This window comes from Apodemus sylvaticus, chromosome 15 (genome assembly GCF_947179515.1).
Source record: "Apodemus sylvaticus chromosome 15, mApoSyl1.1, whole genome shotgun sequence".
Classification (NCBI taxonomy): Eukaryota; Metazoa; Chordata; class Mammalia; order Rodentia; family Muridae; genus Apodemus; species Apodemus sylvaticus.
The window spans coordinates 41,952,268-41,974,343 of record NC_067486.1 but is presented as its reverse complement, the minus strand read 5'-3'; the positions used below and the strand labels follow the sequence as shown (position 1 = coordinate 41,974,343).

Below are 22,076 nucleotides of genomic sequence, written 5' to 3'. Positions count from 1 at the left end.
ATGAGCCCCAAGCCACCAAATGAAGCAGTACTCAGTACTCAACCTCAGGGCCAATGGCAGCATGGGCCTAATAATTCCCTGTGGAGAACAATGGTAGGAGTTGTTCTTTGCCATCACAGGATGTTTAGGACCCTCTGGCTTTTATTCCTTAGATGCCACATGAAACAAGAAATATTTCTAGCCATAGCTAAATGTTGTCTAGAGGCCAAAGTTGCCCCTCACTGGAAGCTATTACATTACAAAGACGAAACAACTCTAAGTTGGCTCTGCTGTAGAAACAGACACTGCAGGTTCGGGAGGGCTGGGGCTTAGGATTAGATTTGAGGAATAGTCGAGGAATGACCAGGGATGAGAAGGTGAGGTAGCCCAGGACACAGAAGACAAAGGGAATGCTTGCAGGAGATGGCCACTCAGCAGACATGAAGCGTGCAGGTGAGACGACATCCACTGTTCAAGTGCAACAAGTAGTGCAGCTGAGCTGGGTCTCAGGAAGGGGACAGAGCAGTTAGACTGGGACAGGCCTTGAATACAGTGACAGGAAGCACTCAGTCTCCACAGAAGGCTTCTAGCTAATCAAGCCACGTAATGGGGAGTGAAGGGGGGGCTAAGAGGAAATTACTCCTTTATAAAATATTTCATTTTGTGACAACCCTAATGTGGAGGCAGGGATGGGGGAAGGGACTCTGTCAATCTCAGAGATAAACTAAAACAGACTTTCTTGGTTTTTCATTAGTATGTGACAAAACTGACATGGTAAAGACATGCCTTTCACTGTCCCATTTTCTTTCCATCACAACTACTTCAATGCAAGGGAAAGCAGTCAGTATAAACTGTATTCTACTACCTATGGTGACAGTCACATTTGCCTAATAGTACCCCAGATATATGCCATTTCAACCAACACCCTCGGAATGCACTTAAACAGAGGAAGGGCTCACCCACCATTTTTCTATATGGATAATATTCACAATTCTCACCAATTGAAACAATCTATCCTGAGAGGCCTAGCCCAGAGTTTCTTCTAAAACATTCAACGCCCACAATAGTGATTTACTTTTCCCTCCAACGTTCCCTGAATCCTTAAGCTACTGTTAGGCCAATAGCCAGTGAGTGTGAAAAGTCAAGACCCACACAATAGCAGGTGAGGGAGAACTGCACGTCCTATGCGGCAGAGAAAGACATGTGCCCTCTCACATTATCATCATCAAGAAGAACACGAGGCTGTCTCAGTCCATCCTACCCCAAAGCAGGATTCTGCAAGCAAAGCACACAGAGGCCAAGCTTGAAGAATGAGCTTTGGATGGGTCATCGATTGGTGTAGAGAACTAACCTAATTATTACATAACAGATTTATATAAGCTTCACATATGGCAAGCAAAGGAGCGAAGGTGATCCACAGGAAGCACTGTAACCCAACACTGGCACTTAGAAGTAGGTGGCTGCCTCAAGGCCGGATAATGACTTCTGTTGGAAATGGAAATGACCACTAAAGTTCAAGGTCTTATCCATAAAGACAAGCCTCATCAACTTAGTCCACATTTACTGCCTTTGCAGAAGCCTACAAGTGTTTCCTAGTTGTATTCTTAAATTAGGAAATCCACTTTTCAAACAGTGTCATATCTTACTAAGAAAAACTGCTATTCCCATAAAAAAAAAAAAAAGCAAATAAAAAAACCTCTCTACTTTCACAGCTCAGGGAAAATGTTATGGTTCAATTCTATCAGCATTAAATTCTGTTTCTAATTTGGCCTCCCATACCCTCTCATAACAATTAACAGCCCCTTTTCAATGCAGCCAACCTCCAAACAACTCAAAATAATTCCTCAAGAATGTCTTTCTATTGGTAGGTTTGTTTTCTCCCTTTTTAAAGAGGGAGGAGGAGATAAAAAAGAGAACTACTTCCTTTTCTGCTTGTCTTTTGATGACATTTTGCCCAAATATGTCAGAAATATGACAGAAATATCAGATACTTCTGTCGCCTAAGAACAAACAGACAAACAAACAAGTTCAAGGTCAAAGAGAAGCTATCTAAAAACTGTGTACAAATCCAACACATGGCCTCCCTTAGGGGGTGATGAAGGAAGTCACGTGCAGGGTAGCAACCACACTGAGGACTTTTCTCAGCATATCCATAAGCAGTCCATTTACTTCATATAAAGCTCTCCTGTGAGTATTAGAATAATAAAAATTTACTCCACAAACTTTGGGAAATGCCAGTGCTTCTGTGACTGCTGATTTCAGCTTCCAGGAAAGCCGTGAACACACTGGAGAAACAATGGACAGTTACTTGTGAGTTTGTCTGTTTGCTTTTGTTTTACCTTTTGGTGAAACCTATCAACTATGGCCACATTCCAGGCTTTTCTCAGACTGCCAATGAGGAAGGAAATCTGCTTCGAGGGGGATATCCTGCCCTCACTGCATACTTTAGTGCCAAGAAATGGCAGATCTCCCCAGACTCCAAGTTTATGTAATCTTGTCTGCTTGGTCCAGACACAATGGCTAGGGTGGCCAGAAAGGTCACTGGCAGAGAGAGCAGGATTTCCTTTCCTGCAGGCCAATCAGTGTATGGATAATGGTTCAATCACAGCACAGCATTCAAGTAATGAGAAGAACCCTGCTACTGTTCCCTTAGTCAAACCTCAGTATAGACAGTACTTTAACATAGTTACTCTATATATAATCCTCATCTTTCTAAATCAACTTTTACCCCAAATACCACTCAGATCATTGCAGTTCTCTAGCCTTGAATCAAGGCACTTCTATCAGTGCCCAGATAACGTCTGCTCCAGCTTCCTAGCAAGGCTTGCTTCCTGTGCTGCCTCAGCCTCCGACACTGACCACACCACACCCTTCAATCTCAGTACAGAGCTCTAACTTTCCTCCTGCATACACACACTCTGGCCTTCTTTGCCTACATCTTTGTTTCTGGGACTGGGTGTTCTGCCTTTGCTCCTCATATTCTATTTCTTCTCTTTCCTCAAGTACATCATTTCCTTTGTAAACCTCCTTCTATTTTCCAATCTGCGGGTGCATTTCCAAAAACATGTCTAAACACTGTAATTCAGCATAGCATTCATTTTTACCTTACCATAGGTTACTTCTCCTATAATACAATCTCAACAGTGAGAATCAGCTGTGAATTTGTTTAGACACATCCATGTCTCTCACAACACAGTTACTGCCTACTTTGTTCAGAAACGCCTAGAACTCCTCAGGCTTCCAGTGTCAGTAAACACGATGCAGAGGCGCTGCATTGCTACAGCTCCCTGCAGACTGTTGGAAAAACACAAGTCTTACACTATTCAAAAGTTAAATATTGCCCATAGGAAGTGCTAAACAAAATTCCCATGGCAAACAACACACCCGGACTTTGGAAACCACAGGGCGCAGATGCTTTTATGAAACGGTGGGAAAGAATAGGAAATGCCTGCACCTGAGGCTATAAAAGGTTCACAGTCACCAGACAAGTGGCATTGTAAGGAAAGAACATGTACCTAGAACCATTTTCCTGGGCCAAAGGTGATGGGAAATAAAGCCCAGTATGGGCACGAGTTGTTCAGTTTCCATAACTCCCATTTAGAAACAGCACCTCCAACAAGTAAGGTAGACTTGAGAGAACAAGAGGATAAATCAGGGAAAGGCAAAAAACAAAGCAAAGATATAATGGCATTATGACCAAGAAATAAGTACTTTTTGCACAGAAATAAGGAAAAAGACAAAGATAATAACAATTTTTAACAACTAATACTTAGCTGACACTTTGGCTATATTAAGGGGCATATATCTCTATTCCTCAAAGAAGACTTTCAAGTAAATCCCCAGAGGAAGATTACAGGTAATTTAGGTTTCTACTGCTGTGATAAAATACCATCACCAAAAAAAGCAACTTGGAAAGGAAAAGATTTATTTCAGCTAAAACTATATCACGGAGAGAAGTCACAGCAAGAGCTCAGAGCAGGAACCCAAAAGCAGGACGTGAAGCAGAGGCCACAGAGGAGTGCGGCTGGCCAATGGCTCCTCCTCACGGCCTCCTCACGGCTCGCTCAGCTTGCCTTAAGCACCTGCCAGGGTCTGGCAGCACTCACACCATGGCTAACTAAGAAAATGCCCTACAGACTTATCCACGGGCATTCTGAATGGAGGCATTCTTCTCAATAAAGGTTCCTCTTGTCAGGTAACTCCAGCTTGTGTGAAGTTGACAAAAACAACACCACCACAAACCAGGACATGAAGTCTGCATGAGTCAAATGCTCAGGGACAAAAAGAAGTTGGTACCAAAACTAGAGTCAAGTCTGTTTGGCTGAATGACTTGGGCTCTAGTAACTAAACCAAAGCTTTTAAATGATGTGAAACTCAGATCAAGGAAAAAAAAAAGCATTGGGAATTAATATAAGGGGTGCAAATAAGGAAATTCCAAAGGAAACAGGGAAAACGAAAGGGTATCTAAAGGAAAAACGGAGCTGGAGGCTGTCCCAGTGTCTAAGCACCAGCAGAGAACCCAGACTCACTTGCCAGCAACACATGGGGTTCACAACCACACACTTCTAGTTCCCGAGGAGCTTCTGCTTTCTTCTCACCTGAGTGAACCACACAAGCATACGCACACATGTACACAAAACTCACACACATTTAAAAGAAAAAAAAATCAAGGAAAAAAGAAGTTGGTAACGGAGCACACCTACATGCCTGCCTTTAATCCCAGCACTATGGCGGTAGAGGCAACTGGATCTGAGTTTAAAACCAGCCTGGTCGGAGCTAATTCCAGGCCAACCAGGGCTATACAGTGACATTCGTTTGTCGCAAACAAAAACAAAAATATATATAAATAAAAGAACAGCAGAGACAAGAGAAAAAAAGCAAATGAATAACAGGATAAACACCAACGGTCGCTAGTTAAGGTTTGTATAGTTTATTTACCACCATATTTCTAAATGTAATGCTGTATTTGGCACAAAGTGAGCAATTTGGTTAGGAAAGATTTGAAAACTATATGTCAATACGTATTCTTGGACTACCCCTTGTGCCCACATGTAATTACTACAAAAAGAGGGGCTGGGAGTGACTTGGTCTAACCAAAACCCACATTACATTACAGAACAAAGGTACCAATTTACCCCTCACCTCAGAAACTCAACAACTCTTCAGTATAAAGCACAGTGCTGGGGCATTGTTTAAAAACAAATGTTCTTTCACAGGAAGTTAATGGAAATGAGATAACCGAGCTATATGGTCTCCCTATGACGGGCCCCTTGCCATAAAAAACTAAAACTTTAAGGGGTAAAGTTTTATGGAATAATGGAAAGTTCTAAGAAAATCGAGACTGAAAAAAGGCAGCATATGAAAATCTGGGCTATCTGTAAGATTTATTATCTGTTATTTCTACCCTTCCCTCCACCCACAAATTAGTGGTGATTTGCCAAACAATATAAGACAAAAGAAATGAAGGCAGTCGTTTTTCAAGGGCACTTTTTCCTGGTTCAGCATTTCCTTCTTTTTGTCAGGACATCTATCATGAATACTTACACACTCTCCTAACAAACACTAAAATTAAAAGAAAACTTAAAAAAAAGAACAGTCACCTTGAAAACACACAGGCTTGACCAAGCATACCAAAGCTGGGTTCCAGGGAAAGGGGAAGCTCTGACTTCATCTCCCACCTCCTATGGACAGTCAGCCCTGAAGTCTTCACAAGTGTCTGCACTGTCTAGCTACCGGCATGGTTAAGGGCCTCCTGCACTTCCTGGAATCACGCCCACTACTGAAGGAACACTGCCTTCTCACACAATATGTTGCCAATACATCACCAAAAAGTTCAAAGCACTGAAACACTAATTTCCTTGAGAGAAAGGGAAACATCCCGACTCCAGCTGTCTCCCCAGGATCTGCTGCTCTACTGTGGACTAATGCTTGTTTTCTGTGAAGGAAACAAAACAGGATTCTTAAGGAAAGAGACTCAGATTGAACTAAACTGAAACCATCACACGCACCTGCAGTTCTTTGGTCACAAACTCACAACCATCTAAGAGACTGTGGCTAGCCAGGAGGCTACGGATGCCTACATCTCTCTGTAAGAAGCAGTGAACAAAACAAGCTAATTCTCTGAGATAAATATACTTTTCTACTGCTTCCTAAACAGAGCTTTTCTTCACTGAGCCCATCATCCTTCAGACTTGTTATCCATTCCAAATAGCGCCTTTCATGCTGAGTTGAAGTTTAAATAATATTTCTAAAAAAATCTTTTTCTTCCATGAATGAACTTTCCGACTTTCTTAATTCCCTCCCAGACATCTGCTTCCTGATGAAACCCAGGAGCCTTCGAGTACAACAGTCCCTGTGTGGTCTTAAAAGAGCCACATGCCTGAATCTCTCTTGCAATATGCACTCCAAATTTGGAAAGAAAATTTCTTGGAGCTATTTGACGTAACATTCTATAAAAATTATCCAAGGGATGACACGTTTTACAGCTCCATATTTCATTTACAGAAACAAGTCCAAGTATAAAATTCATACTGCAAGAAAGAAAAAAAAAATATTCTCTGTCCCAACACAGTTGCAGGAATGGCATTTGGGGCTGTCCTAATAAAACAACTAGTCTCTGCTGCCATCTAGAGGTAAAGACTGTGTAGTGAAATCAGCCGATAAAGCTCGATTTTTGAATGTTTTTAAGCTGTAAAAGTCATTTTTCTTCACCAGTACACAACAATACTACTGATAAGCCCCAGCATCACCATGTCTGACATTAGGTGGGTGTTTCACACAGGCCTGTTGGACTCATGAAATGCACCGACTCCCAGACAATCATCTTCAGCTCTAACATAGTCTCTGGACATGCCAAGTACTTAATCATAAAGGATCTGATGAACATCCTGCCAGGTGACCACCGGGCCAAGACACTCTGGACTCACATGGGGCTAAATCCCCCTCCTTGAAAGGTCCCCAGTTCCCAGTGAAAGAAAACATTTGTATCTATAGTATCTTCAGCTACAGCAGTTGTTCTCTGAGAGCACTAAGCTACCCTTACCTGCATGAGAACAAATTACCCTCAAGAATTTATTAAAGATGTGGATTCTATATACGGCTACAGAACCTAAATGAACCTTAGCCAAGGGCTCTGGACACCACGTTACAGAAAACTTGTATAATTCTTGATAAAGTTAAGGAGCTTCACAGAAACCTATTCTGGAAAGGCTGAAACAGATTTCAATTGCAGCTTCTGTTGTTCATCATTAGACACTTGGGATGGCATTCATAGAAATGTCCTTGTCACTGAGAATTTTCCTTTTTCATTTCTTAACAGTTTAGTATAGCATCTTGTAATTGTATGCTTTTAGAAAGTGTTGAGAATAACAAAGAGCACTTACAGTAGCACTCACCTGAGCAGGCCACTAATAGCATAGATGCATGTTCCTTTAGGTATACAACAACCCTTTCACAGGGGCCACTTAGGACCGTCTGCATATCAGATATTTACATTATGACTCATGCGAGTAGCAAAGCTGCACTTACTAAGTAGCAACAGAAGTAACATTATGCTTGGGGGTCATCACAACACGAGGCACTGTATGTACTAGGGGAGGCAGCATTGGGAAAGTTGAGAACCACTGATGTACAGGTTGTGTATCCCTAACCTGAAATTGAATGTTATAAGTCTAATCTTAGTGCCATTATAATGTCCTAAGTATTCCACACCTGATCTTACATGACATGTAATGGTCAATACATAGTTACACCAAAACTAATGCATAAATTCACTCTATTTGTGTGTGTGTGTGTCTGTGTGTATACACACAGACACACACACACACATATATGAAACATATATGGCTTTTATGGTTAGGTGTGGATCTCATTGTGTATATGCAGATTAGGTCCCCAAAATTCAGACATTCAAAATATATTTGATCCCCAGTGTTTCAGAGAAGGAAGTCTATTGGTAGTTCTTTTTCTTCACATATAAATATTAAGTGTACATGTCTTAAATCCAGTTTCTTAAAATTTCTGTGGAAGCATTTCCCTATAACTTCAGAAGCATTACTATGTAATGACAGCACAGTGCTTCTACATAATCATACTCTAATTCATTTACTATACCCTCATTATTAAGAATTTGTTATCTATCTCCACTTTTTCATTCTAATTAATGCAAAAATAACTGCCTTTACCTGTCCCTCTAGTTATTTCCTAGAAAAGGTCTCTAACTTAAAAAATAAAAATAAAAATACATGACTAAGTCACGGGGATGATGAATTTTAAAGTACTTGATACACAGGACCAAGTTGTTCCTTCCTTCATCTGGACATTGATTGATTGATTGACTGTTGTTGTTGTTATTTAAAATAAGCAACAAACATCTGCGTGTCTGAGAGGCAAGAATGTAGACACACACCCGTGAGTCTGGAATAGGACTATCACCATCTCACCTGGCAAGTTTAGTATTAATACCAGGAAGGTGTTAAGAATATTAAAGCCAAATACCCTTCTGTACTTACGTACAGAAAAACTTGACTATACATAGGAAAAAGAACAAAGCATATTCCCAATATGGTTCATCCTTCACTGAAGGAAGCCAGAGCTGTGCAGCACTTGTGTTTGAAAACTCTTATTTATGGTGCTATGTGTTGGCTTTAAGTGAGTGCATGTTACTACTAAACTGAACTCTACTTGCACTGGCATCTGAAGGTCATATTTGTAGTCCCTTACAAAACCATATCTAAAACTCTGTATTAAGTTTCATTAGCAATTAAAGCAATAAATGTCTAACCTACTTCACATCAAATACCTTCTACCCTTCTAGTTCAATAGGCTTCAAACTCTCTTATGATCTACAAGCCCTAAGAACAAATATAGGCTACAGCTAGGATCTGAGCATGTGTATGCATGCACACATATACTCACATATATATAAACTGAAGCAATATTCATAAGGTAGTACTTGTCATATCAGAGACAGAACATTTGGATTGTGCATTCCAGTCTACACTCCTCTACTTCATTTTACTTAAATGTTTATAAAGAGAGGTACATCTAATGTACCTTTTAAATCAAATGCTCAGTAATTTAGGAGTTAAAAAGCTCAATAGTATCAGACTGTATTTTTTGGGGATAATGGAATAGAATGAGAATCATATATATTATATTCTAAGGTAAATATAAACAAGTACACAGGGAATTTCAATGAACTCCACCAGTACAATAAAAATGTTAGAGGATGAAGAATAATTATAAGATGGTCTCTCATAAAAATAGTACTAGAAATCTACAACAAATGAATACAAATGAATTTTTAAGATATTTAACAGTATTTAAATTTATGAACTCAAAACAAGAATGATGTAACTGGGGGAGGGGGATAATCAACACAGGCAGAAAAACCATCACAAGTTCAAAGCAGAGCTGGGTGGGGACATGGTGAGCTTCACACCAGGCGGATACAGTGTGAGGCCTAGTCTCAAGCATACACACCACCACCACCAAACAACAAAAGCAAATAAACAAGGAAAGAATATATTTTATAATTAACTGGATTATAAGAGATCCATGGTGTTGAAAACTTTCAATCTATTGCCAGCAAGTATTCTTAAACATTCTCATTTCTCTTAAAAAAAAAAAAAAAGTAGAAAAAAATTAGTTCTTAGCAATCTATGTAACTAACTTTCTACTAATCTACTCCTTCAGCCTATAGATCACTCAGGTTATGTAACTCCTTCCAAAGGCCTCCTTATGTTAACCAATAAGCAAATAAGATAATTCTGCCTCTGCAATGTACCCATCTCCCACCTCAACTTCTTCTCCATCCTCCCATAAGCAGCCTAATTTGAAGCACTCCATTTCTCAACTCTATTTGATGGTTTCCTGCATGAAGGACATTAGCAAAAGCATTCATCTAGTTACCAACAGCAGTTTCCTATCTGAGGTCTTTGAGGATCCAATCAAATGCTATTTTCTTCATGAAGCTCTTAGACACAGCTCAAATGAACTCTTTCTGGAAATTGCATAGCTTTCTGATAATAGTTGAGCTACTGCCCTTGTTTATCAGACACTGGTCGGCAGGAAGAACTAGGCTTACTCTGTGCTTATACACCATGATTAAAAGCACATTAACACAATGAGTTTGCAGAAAGTTTCCTGAAACATCTTCCCTCAAACTATTTATCTTAAATCCGATAGATTTAACCTAGAAAGAACCTAGTGCTTTCAAAGTCAAATGCTCCAAGCTAACTACAATGTCTTGAAAAATGAGCATTTTCTTCTAAATGTACCAATATCTGCCTTTTTGTCTTTGTTGGTGTTGCTGTTGCCTGACTCAAGATCAAGGGAGTGTGCAAGCAGAGAATTCCAACAAGGATCCCTAAACCCACACCTACAGGCTTCAGTAGACTTCCCACCACAGCACCCTTGGGACCAGTGGATAAGTCTAGTCATCAAAGTGACTGCGAGAAATTACACATCATAAGAACTGTCACCTCAAACACTTTCCTCCACATAAAAGGGAAAAGGTAAGTCACATCTATGTCGTCTCTAGGAAGATTCATCTCCAGAAATATCTGGTAAGCTACAATCACCACCACGGAAGGCCAGAGAAGAACGTCTATCTGCCAAGGAAATAGCGAAGCAGCAAGCTGTGGCTCACAGGCTGATGGATCTGGAAAAGGGCATGCGCAAAGGAACAGCACACACACAATTTCCAGCTCTCTACGTGAGCACATATATACACTACATCGCTCCTACAAACATCTCAAGTCCCCATGACATTTTTAACCTAACTTAAGGCTGGACTGTAACATCAGCCCAAGACTCTACTACAGCTCAAGAGCTTTTTGTGAGCAAAGAGGTAATCCTTCATTCTATAGAACTTTACCATATAACCATACTGCCTAAGAAAATGTACTAGCCAGAGTTTCTAACTTGCTTCATGAAAATAGGATGTGTTCCACTAAAATGGTATTAACAATTAAAATCAAAGTTTAAGGTCTAAAAACCATCATTTCTGTGTGACTATAAGACAAGACATTCTTAGCTATAAGGAGGAAGAAACAACAAAATTAGTATTAGTTGATTATGTCCTTGGTGTGGCCTACCCAACAACCACTGATGTGTGCATACTTGACTGCTAGCATTTAGTCTCCTCTCCTATTTTTGTAGCAGATTTTTCTCTCTAAAGATGAAGTCATGGAATCATATTGTTTGGCATGTAAGATAAGTCTTTAGATTTGCACTGTGGCTTTCTATAGTCAGAGAATATGAGAACCAATGGTCACCACTACTGAGACTTTAGAGGAAAATATAAATCATCGTTCTGGGTACTTAAAAAAAAAAAGAGCAACAAGTTGTCATCTCATATGGCATCTTTACTCACAGCCCTTCCCTCAATGTTACACACACACACACACACACACACACACACACACACACTCGATAGATTCAACAAAAGCTTTGGACCAGGAGCCCAGGAGGATGACAGTAACTGTATTTAGTCACCACAGGATGCATACAGAACCTTGGCACTAACATTTTTTATATCACTCAAAGTTGTGTCACTGAATCAAGAGGAAGGAGTCAGTGTGGATACCAGTGGCACAATGACAGATTTAAGATGAGGCATTTTTGACTAAACACATTTCACAACTTCACAAATCCTCAGGGTTTGAGGGGTGTCAATAATTTCTTCAACTCATCACTGAGCATTAGAAGCATGGGCCTGGAAGAAATCCTCCTGGCTGAGCACGACATTTCAGCTAGCTTTCTACAATGAGCCCCCAGAGAAGCAAAGGAACTGACATTCTCTATGCTCAGCTAGTCTGTTTCAATGTGTACACTGATGCCAGTATCTAACATCCCAGGGGTCATTTAATAAGGAGAGGGGAGGGTGGGGAAGAGGTTGGGCAGCAGTGTTATACAAGCTAAGGAGGGACGGTGCACAGCATCAGGCAAGTGGCAGAGGGAGACTAGGGGGGAGGACCAACAAGTTATGAGAGGAAAACAGAAAAGTCAAAGCTAAAGGAAAGGAGGAAGTGACTAGGATAAAGAGAATACGAACGAAGGTGAAGAACCTCTGACACCAAAAGCAAGACACATACTCAGCATGCACAGCGGCGTGCCTGGGCTACTACATCTCAAGACACATAGTCAGCATGCACAGCGGCATGCCTGGGCTACTACATCTCAAGACACATAGTCAGCATGCACAGCGGCATGCCTGGGCTACTACATCTCAAGACACATAGTCAGCATGCACAGCGGCGTGCCTGGGCTACTACATCTCAAGACACATAGTCAGCATGCACAGCGGCGTGCCTGGGCTACTACATCTCAAGACACACACTCAGCATGCACAGCGGCATGCCTGGGCTACTACATCTCAAGACACACACTCAGCATGCACAGCGGCATGCCTGGGCTACTACATCTCAAGACACAGACTCAGCATGCACAGCGGCGTGCCTGGGCTACTACATCTCAAGACACCCACTCAGCATGTACAGTGGCATGCCTGGGCTACTACATCTCAAGACACACACTCAGCATGCACAGCGGCGTGCCTGGGCTACTACATCTCAAGCGAGTTCAGGATGAGCGAAGAGCTAGAGAAAGGCCATCCAGTCAGGACATGGATGCAACACTAGGCTTAGAGACAGCAGTGAAGTAAGGTAGGGATGGGACAAGGTGGTTACGCCTGGGTACCATTCACTACGCTAATGGAAAGGTAAAATACTGGAATCCCTAGAGTGAAAACCAAAAAGATCAGAAGGAAGCATAAAACAAGCTGGGCATGTGCCTAGAATCCTACTACTCTGAAGCAAAGGCAGGAGGATCATGTGTGTGAGGCCAGTCTCCCCAGACCCTACACCAAAAATCAGGTCTGAGGCTTCAGCTTTGGTAGAGAGAGAACAGTTGCCTAGCATTCACACGGCCAGGGGTGCAATTCCCAGCAACACATGCACGCACGCGCGCGCGCGCGCGCACACACACACACACACACACACACACCATAAAATATAGTCAACTGGAGGCTCAACAGTTAAAGAGCACAGGTTACTCTTCCGGAGGATTCACAGCACCCATGTGGCAGCTCACAACCATCTGTAATTCCAGTCCCGGGATATTCTGGCACCCTCTTCTGGCCTCCATGGGCAGTGCACACATGGTGAACAAATACACATACAGGCAAAACATCCAGACACATAAAAACAATATTAAACTACAATTTTTGAAAAAAAATTTTGAAAAAAGTTAACGTATTCTATCAATAGTCTCAAAAAAACAAGGTGCCCATTGGAACTCTCCCATGTACGTTTTATGTCAAGATGGCATAAATTCATGAGCAAGTTAAAAAAAAAAAAAACCCAAAAGGGCAAGATACTGGTCTTGTGTGCAGTGTAAAGATTATCCTGTGTTACTTACATGATTCCTTCTCGGCCCTTATGTCCTTTGAATTTGCACACAGCACTGTAATGCTTATCTCAAAAGTTTCATTCTCAAGTTTGTGTAAACAATACTTATCATTTATTCTCTGCCTTGTCAATAAAAGCTGATCAACCAATGGTTGGGAGAAGAGAAAAAAAGGTGGAACTTCCACTAGCCGGGGGAGGAGGAAAGAGAGAAAATAAAACAGATTAAGCCAGGAGAAGAGCAAGAGGATAGATTAGGGGAAAATACACCTGAAGCCCAGAGAGTCAGCCCAGTTCTAAAATGCAAGTATCTTGGGCTTCTGGCAGGAAGGTAGCCAGTTTAGCTTAGAAGAGTAAAACAGATCAATGACTGCCCAGGTACCACGGTAAAGCTTGATTAAATAAATCTTGGTCTCTTTGTGTCATTGTTGGGAAACCAGACTAAAGAAAAACATCTGCTGTATTACTACATAAATTTATAGTTATATTAATTGTTACACTAAAATAATTGTGGGCATTTATATGATCACCAGCAGTAACTCACTTTCAATGGTAATCAAGTTCTCTCATCAAGACAAAAGTCTTACAAAACGTTCCATTTTAACAAAAGAATTACCAATTACAACAGGCTCACTCCAAGACATAGCTAGGGCATAACATACAATGCAACTAAGAACTGAGTATGCCTTGGATGTCAACAGCATAGTATTTGACATACACAGCAACTGAGACAGAATCCTGCCACCCCAGCATAACCCTTCTGAAGAAATCTGGCCATTTTGAAGGGTAAAAAATGAGAATTAGAAGAAGCTATCCTGCGTGGAGGTGGAAGGGCAGCTCACTGGGCAGAATGCGTTTGACAGGAGAGGAAGGGAATGAGAGCAGCAACGTAACAAGGGAGACGTGGATGTGGACAAAGTGCACCATATACACGTGTGAAATGGTCAGGATCGTTTAAATCCCAAACAGAAACTGTTCTAAAACTCTAGAGTAACCGTAATTAAATTTTAAGTAATAGATAAAATTCCTAGTGAATAAAAATAGTGAAACTCCTAAGAACTGATAGTTTTTTATGCTAGAGTCCTACTTGTTCTGTTTATTCAGCTTTGGTGATTTCTGGAATACCACTCTTAACTCTTTGAAATTATATTATCTGATTTTAATGAAAATGTAATTGGTCTAGTATCTAACAGAACTAAAGACCAAATACTTGAGTAATAATAAAAACCAGTTCTCTGAGTTATATATTTCAAATTCCTTCCAAAGAAATGGACAGCTGAAGGCCTGCATTTGAGTGGGAGTAGCATCTATAAGTAGGCCAAAATTCGGCCTAATAGCTCATCTCACTTGACAAGTAGGTAAAGAAAAACTGTGATGAGCTGGAGAGGTGGCTCAGTGGATAAGAGCACTAACTGACTGCTCTTCCAGAGGTCCTGAGTTCAATTCCCAGCAACCACATGATGGCTCACAACCATCTGTAATGGGATCCGATGCCCTATTCTGGTGTGTCTGAAGAAAGCTACTGTGTACTCATATAAATAAAATAGATTTTAAAAAATTGTAATAATTATATATGTTGAAGAAATGATTGTCTATATCTACTTTTACACTAAAATTTCAAAGCTGAGTAATTAAAACATGACAATTGGACCTGTAAAGCTTTAGTATCTATAAGAATAGAGTACTACTGAATTAATAAAAGCACACAAGGAAAGAAGTCTGCTAACCACTGAGTAGTATGAACTAGACTAATAAGGAGCTCAGGAACAGAAGGTTTAACCACACTACCATCACCTAATGTCTCAAAGCAACACTTGCAACTCAGGAATTTAATCTAGTGTTTTATACGAGCTGATGAAAATGAGAAAACTACATTTCAAGATGTTTGTAAAATGTTTAGAAAATGTATAACCTCTAAGTACTCAATGACAGATTGTTATATCATGAACAGATCAAAGGTAGGGTAAAGTGCCCCCATGACTATAATCCCAGCAATGGGCAAGCTGGAGAAAAAAATCTAATTCAAGACTAACCTGGGGTAGACAGTGAAGTCTTCCTCAAGACAAAACCAAAACCAATACAAAATGTCAAAGGCTTTGTAGTGCAAAATAATGATATGTATTACTGTTAAACAGGAGAAGAAATGAAAGATCTTCCATATTTGTTAGGGATATGAAACTCCCTAACATGAAACTCATGTATACCTCTCAGAATTGTAGCAGGCAATGTGCGTATGATTTGGAGGAAGATATATACGTTATATACGTCTGTGATGCCAAGCTTTCATAAATTGTCAAGAATCATTCATTTAACATTTGTAAAAATGGTGGCAATTCTCTCAAGTTGCCTAGGTTATTTGACGCTCAACTTAGTAATTTTTAAGTACAGACTGGACTGATAATGTAGCCTTTTTTTCTTCCTCTTCTGTTTATTCATCCTGAATTTTGCCCTTAAACACTCTGTCATGTTATTTGGATCTTTACTAAGCACACCAATACATATATCCAATAATGTAAACTGATGGTGTTTTGCTCTAATTCTGTGTCAACATCTGGGCTGACCTCAATAAATAATCTTGAAAACATCATGCTCTGAATTGGTTTTCTATGAGTACTGCCAACATCTATAGGAAATATTCCAAGCCTGAATCATACAGCACAGACTTCATATTTCATAGTGGGGTACATGCCTGTACATTAAATTATACCAAACAGTCTAACGTTGGTGAAAACAGTAAACAATAAAACAAACAAGCTGTTCACTTCAGTGTCCCCGACCACATCAGGAGGAAATTTAACATCACAAAAGCAACATGATTTGAACAACACCTCCAATGCTCCTCTCTGCAATCACAAAAAGAATTGGGCATTCACTCTAGGCTATAGAAACTGTCACCTGTATGAATTACAGCCTCAGTTACTAGTCAGGTGTCTATTTATTCCCCTTTATGATACAATGTATAGCACTGAATCGAGTTGAGCACAGTAGTGAGTACTTACAATCCTAGCACTCGGGAGACCAAAGCAAGAAGACTTCAAATTTCAGGCCAGCAGTCTGGGCTACAAAGTAAAATCCCATCGTAAAATAAAAAATAATAGAATAAAGATTAATTAGACACTATTGTAAAGCACAGGATTTTGACAACTCTTCCATGAAAGTAAGCATCTTCAGAGGCATAAGGTCTCCAGCCAAGATAAGGCTATGAAATATTAATAGCTTACTAATAATGACTGAATGAATGCCAATAAAATAACTGCTCTGAGCCTCAAGGATAAAGCAAGGGATGAGGAAAACCTGAGTTCTGCTCACATGCAGCTTACAATCCCAGCGCCAGGAGACAGTGACCTAACAAGGCAAGCAGTAGCCAGTGCTACATGACCCACCAGCAGCCAGAAGGGCACCCAAAGCACTATTCTAGGCTAACCAGCAGCAGCTTCTCAGGGAGGTGATGACCCTGCAAATCACACACATTTCCTGCTGTAATTTTGCTAGGAATCCATGCGTTTCATGAAAAATAGCCCTAATAAATGTGGAAGACCTTTCATTTCCTCTCTTGTGTTTACCAGAGGTCTGAACTGAGTACCCATGTTAACAGCTAGTTACTACAACCAGAAGGACAGCAAGGAGCAGCTACTACAAGAGTCTCAGACGAAAGGGATGGAGCCTGTGGAGTGCTGACCAGTATTGAGTCAGGGTAAACCAGTGGGGACTAGCGAATTTGGAAAATAATCTGCCAAGATAGTGTGCTGAGAAAGCTGTAAAGCTTTAACCACGTTTATGATCTGAATTCTCTGGTAGCTGAGGGGCAAATACTGATGCTGAGACCTCTATTTTGAGCTTACTACAGTGGTTGATACAAGTTAGAAGAACAACATATATGTCAACAGAGCAAAATGCAAAGAAAGGCTCAGGAAGCCTTGTGGAGGGAGACACAACAGGACCCAGAGATGTGAGAAGTAAAGGAAACAACGAAACATAGCAACATCCTACATCTCAATTTCTGACAGAAAGATAAAGCACAAGGCTAAAACTGCTTATTTAGTGCTCAACAAAATCAGACCGAGGATCAACAGACACGGTTTGATGATAATGTGTACGAATCATGTACCTTTTAAAATCAACAATGGGACTGATTTCAGATCATCTGAGTATGAAGGAGAAGCGACCTCACTCAACAGGAGAATCCCAAGCTAATCGCTTAGATTTCAGGGCTTCTGTTTCTTCCTTTATGCAATAGCAATAAAAATAACTTCTCTGTACACTTATAAAGACGTAATAATGATCTATTACTCATAAAGCAACCAAAACAATACATGACAATAGTAAGTAGGCTGAGGCAGGAGAATTCAGAGTTTAAGAATTCAGATCATACTAAGAGTTCAACAAACGAAAACTGGCATTACTCTCCACTGTCTCCTGGTTCTTCTGAACATTGCTGTTTTCTTGTTACATGTATGGTGACAGGGAGCATCTAAGACGCAGAATAACGTACTGAATCATGCGGAGACAGAGTTATAGATTCCCAAGGTCAAGCTAGTTTTATTTATTTTTGCCTTGCTTTTCGTTTCCTACGTCTGTCATCCGTACAGTTATTCTCTGTCCGTAGTCTAGTCTCAACCCTGGGATCCGGAGTCCCACTCTCCACTGGACTGACACTGTACTCTTCTCCTTAAGTCACAAAATCCATGCTGTAACTTAAGAGTTTCACACTGAGAAATCGCCTAAACCTGTCAACTCAGCCTGTGCTTATTATCTTGTGATGGTTCTGAGGTCAAAATAAATGGAAATCTGACATTGATCCTATCATCAAAAACTAGGGACAGGTGGACCTTGAATCCTTGGAGGGTGACTTGAGACAGTAACAACAAGAAGTAGGTACTGCATGTTAAGCCTTATGGGACCTGAAATGTTCAGGGGGGGGGGGGCGTTACTTAACTTGAAAATAAAACGCCTACTGTATCCAGAATGGGTTACACACCGCACACCATAATAAAAACTGTTAGCACTGTTGTAATTTAATTCTAGTTTTGTTTCTGAAACGAACTAGCTCAGTGAACGGGTTAATGAACATCACATTCCTTATCTGTAAAGCAGGAGAGTTAATTAAGCCCTTTGCTAGCCCAGACTACGTGTGATAAAGAACACGCAATATTGATATTTTGTACATATACTATACGCCAAAAGTTGTGTTGTGCTGTACAACTTTAAACTGCCTTCATTTCATCTTCACAATTTTTTGGATAAAATTACTCTTTTACACGTGAGGGAAAGGGGGAATGTGTCATAGTATCAGAGTCTGTGATTTGAATTCAAAATCTGAACCTAGTTCAGGGATTACCACTACGTCAAACTGCCCCCGTACAAAAACGGTCTATCTAGTCAAGAAAAAACTAAAAAGTACAGAAAATCAGAGCGCAGGAAGGAGCCCTTTCGGACTGGCAGACGACAACGGGGTCATTCTCGTTTCACGTGTGACAGGACGTGGTCCCTCCCCAGTTCCCGCGCCCCACATCCGGACAGACCGCCCGCCGGGACTGCCACACGCGGGCAAGGTAGCTGAGGCGAGGACCAGGGGAGGAGGAACGTGGGAGGCGGGCGGGCTAGCGCTTACCTGGGCTGCTGGCGGCTGCCGGCTGGTTCTCCCACCACTCGTCTCCCAGATCGTCGGCCATCCCCGTGAGACCCGGACGCGAGCTGACAACAAAGTGAGAGCAAAGCAGCGGGTTACACGGCTGGGCTCTGCTTCAGAGCCGGCGTTAGCAACGCTACACGCGGAAAGCCCAGGAAACGCAGTCGCCTGCGCCCCCTGGAGATGACGTCACAGACGCCACGCCCCTCCAGCTGCAGGCAGCCAGGAGTGTCGCCGTTTCCACACAGGCTCAGGTGGTCAGGATCGACCCAGAAACACCAAATAAGTGCTCTGTCGAGCCAAGACATACAAGCCAGAGGTTACCATCGGTTTTGGTCATTTCTTTTAATATCTTTAATTGTTTTGTTTTGGTTTATGGCCGAAAAGCCGGTGTCGAAAGTGCAAAACCTAATGCTAAGACGACTTTTCTCTGTTTAATTTCAAAGAACTTGCACCGCGGGAGGAGACCCGAGCACGTGGATGTGTTTTCACTTGGTTGTCAGTGTTCGGGCGTTCCAGCGCGTGTGCAGTTAGTCCTTAAAAACTCATCTGAGAGTTTCTGACGATGACTGTCAGAACTTTGTTGTACATGTATGTGAACGTTGCTCGTTTTCTACAACTTGAGAGGGACGAATGCCCTAGAGACCGGAAACATACCACTTCTCTATTTAAGTACTTAATCAGGTTTTGATTTTTCTCTTTAGAGGACTGGGAGTGTGATCTATCCCATTCAGTAGCATGACCCTTGGAACACTAATAGAACTTGGGGCTTGGCGTGGTGGTGTACACCTTTAATCATAGCATTCTGGGATGCAGAAGCAGACAGCTCTCTTGAGTTGAAGGCAGCTGGTCAACAGGGGAGTTCCAGGACACCCAAGGCTCTGCAGAGAGATCCTGTTGATGATGATGATGATGATTGTTTTATTCAACAGTACATTTGTTTCTGTCGGCTCCATCAGCCATCTACCTAGCAGGTATTAGTGGTCAGGAAAGCCACAAACCAAATGCAGCCATTGGGTTGTTTGTACCGGTGCTCATAAGTTATTTTTATAGTAGAACGCTTTGGACAAAATTAACCAGAAAGAATGGCTTTAGTGTGGTACATCTATACATTCATACTTCATGTATTTACTATCTCACCCTTTATCAAAATATATATATATATATATACAAACTATATTGAGTAATCATTATAAATTGTATCTTCCTGTCCTGGCTGGTTTTGTGTGTCAACTTGACACAGGTTGGAGTTATCACAGAGAAAGGAGCTTCAGTTGGGGAAGTGCCTCCATGAGATCCAGCTGTGGGGCATTTTCTCAATTAGTGATCAAGGGGGGAAGGGCCCCTTATGGGTGGTACCACCTTTGGGCTGGTGCTCTTGGGTTCTATAAGAGAGCAGGCTGAGCAAGCCAGGGGAAGCAAGCCAATAACAAACATCCCTCCCTGGCCTCTGCATCAGCTCCTGCTTCCTGACCTGCTTGAGTTCCAGTCCTGACTTCCTTTAGTGATGAACTGAAACGTGGAAGTGTAAGCTCAATAAACCCTTTCCTCCCCAACTTGCTTCTTGGTCATGATGTTTGTGCAGGAATAGAAACCCTGACTAAGACACTTCCCTTTAGTTGTTTTGTTACCAGTAAATAGATATCAGGGTTTATAAATCAACCTACCCTAACCCCATCTGGTACCTGATCACCTCATCAACACAGGTAAGCTAAGGCTGAAACAACTACTGGAGCTTTACCTGAGCCCTTTTTGTGTATAGCATATGAATGAGTACTGTTAAGAGTTTAGGTATGGAATGTTCACTTCTCAGGGATTTGAACTGAGCAACCTTCATAGAAGTCAAGGCAATTAAAGGTTTAGCTTGTCAATGTATATCAGTAGGCAATATAGGTATAATTTTTAAAAATCAGGTCCTTAGTGAAAAAGTTGCCCTGTTGTTTTGGATAAGCTATTTAACCTTATTGGAGTTGGGTATATAACTTAAGTATATAAGTAAATAAATTAGATGACCACTGAGATGTGGCTGTTTGGGCCTTATCTGAAGAGTCTACCTAAGGCTAAGATGAAGAGATATTAATTGCATGGATAAAGTAGGTCTCAAAAAGGCCTAGCAGAGACTTTGTTCTCTGGTTAAGTTTCATGAAGAGCATTTTGAACAAGTGAAGCAAGCTTAGAAAGGAAAGATATAAAATATACGGTTCGAGTATTAAAGGTGCACCAGGAAGTAAAATGGAGCTGAATCCTGTGTTCTAGGAGAAAACAGATTAAGGCAGTGAAATTTTGGGGCAAAATCCTACCCAGCTAAATTTAGATCCAGGCATGGTGGTACACACCTTTATTCCCAGGAGTTAACGCCAAGCAGATCTCGGAGTTCAAGGCCAGCCTGGCCCAGAGCAAGTTCTAGGTGACAAAAACCTTAAATCCAGGCATTGTGGTTCACACCCTTAATCTCAGGAAACAGACATGCAGATCTCTGAGTTCAAAGTCAGTCTACAGAGCAAGATCCAGGACAGCCAAGCTGTGGCAGTAAAGGAGTTGGAAAACAGAAAGCTGGTGATAATGTCATAGAACAAGGGGGCCATGTTCCAGCCCCAGCAAGCAGCAGAACTCGACCTCAGCAGCTTTGGCCATGTGGCTCTAGCTTTAGAGTCCAGAATAGAAGGGACCCCTAGGACAATTGATGCTGGTTAGCTGCAGGTAAGAAATTACTGGTGATTAAGAAAAGACAAGCAAAAGAAAAGAAAAGCATCACTGAGGAGCAATCTTCTGCGAAGTGTTTTCTGAGAACACAAAGGAGGTGTGTTCCAGAGGTAGCCGAGGTTATACCTCACATTGCAGCTATACCTGATAATAAGTAAGAGTCATCCAGGTGGTACTGGTTTCGAGATGCCATGGAAGACCATTGGAGAAGGTGCAGCCTTGGTTGCAGTTGACAGCCCAGGACTGAAGGGGTCATGCAAAGGAGTTGAGGCTTGGCACCATGAAGGAAGTCTATGAGAGGCTATTGGTGAAGTCTAGGTGCAGCACAAGACAGCAGTGCTTTGGAGATGTCAGTA

At 41.4% G+C, this 22,076-nt stretch overlaps 2 protein-coding genes across 3 annotated transcripts in view; one reads left to right on the top strand and one right to left on the bottom strand.

Moving 5' to 3' along the window:
* The window catches only part of LOC127666360 (filamin A-interacting protein 1-like), an 82,389-nt gene extending 71,475 nt beyond the window's left edge, over positions 1 to 10,914 (top strand). The window contains exon 4 of the mRNA XM_052159236.1: positions 10,309 to 10,914. Coding sequence (XP_052015196.1) covers positions 10,309 to 10,453 — 145 coding nt within the window. The 3' untranslated portion in view covers positions 10,454 to 10,914. The remainder of the gene's footprint in view (positions 1 to 10,308) is intronic.
* The window catches only part of Cmss1 (cms1 ribosomal small subunit homolog), a 311,896-nt gene extending 292,690 nt beyond the window's left edge, over positions 1 to 19,206 (bottom strand). Inside the window, exon 1 of one of the 2 annotated variants that reach the window (XM_052159233.1) lies at positions 19,000 to 19,206. In XM_052159233.1, the coding sequence (XP_052015193.1) occupies positions 19,000 to 19,060 (61 nt within the window). In that variant the 5' untranslated portion in view covers positions 19,061 to 19,206. The remainder of the gene's footprint in view (positions 1 to 18,999) is intronic. The other variant, XM_052159234.1, reaches the window with a different exon arrangement.
* Positions 19,207 to 22,076: the final 2,870 nt, after the last annotated feature.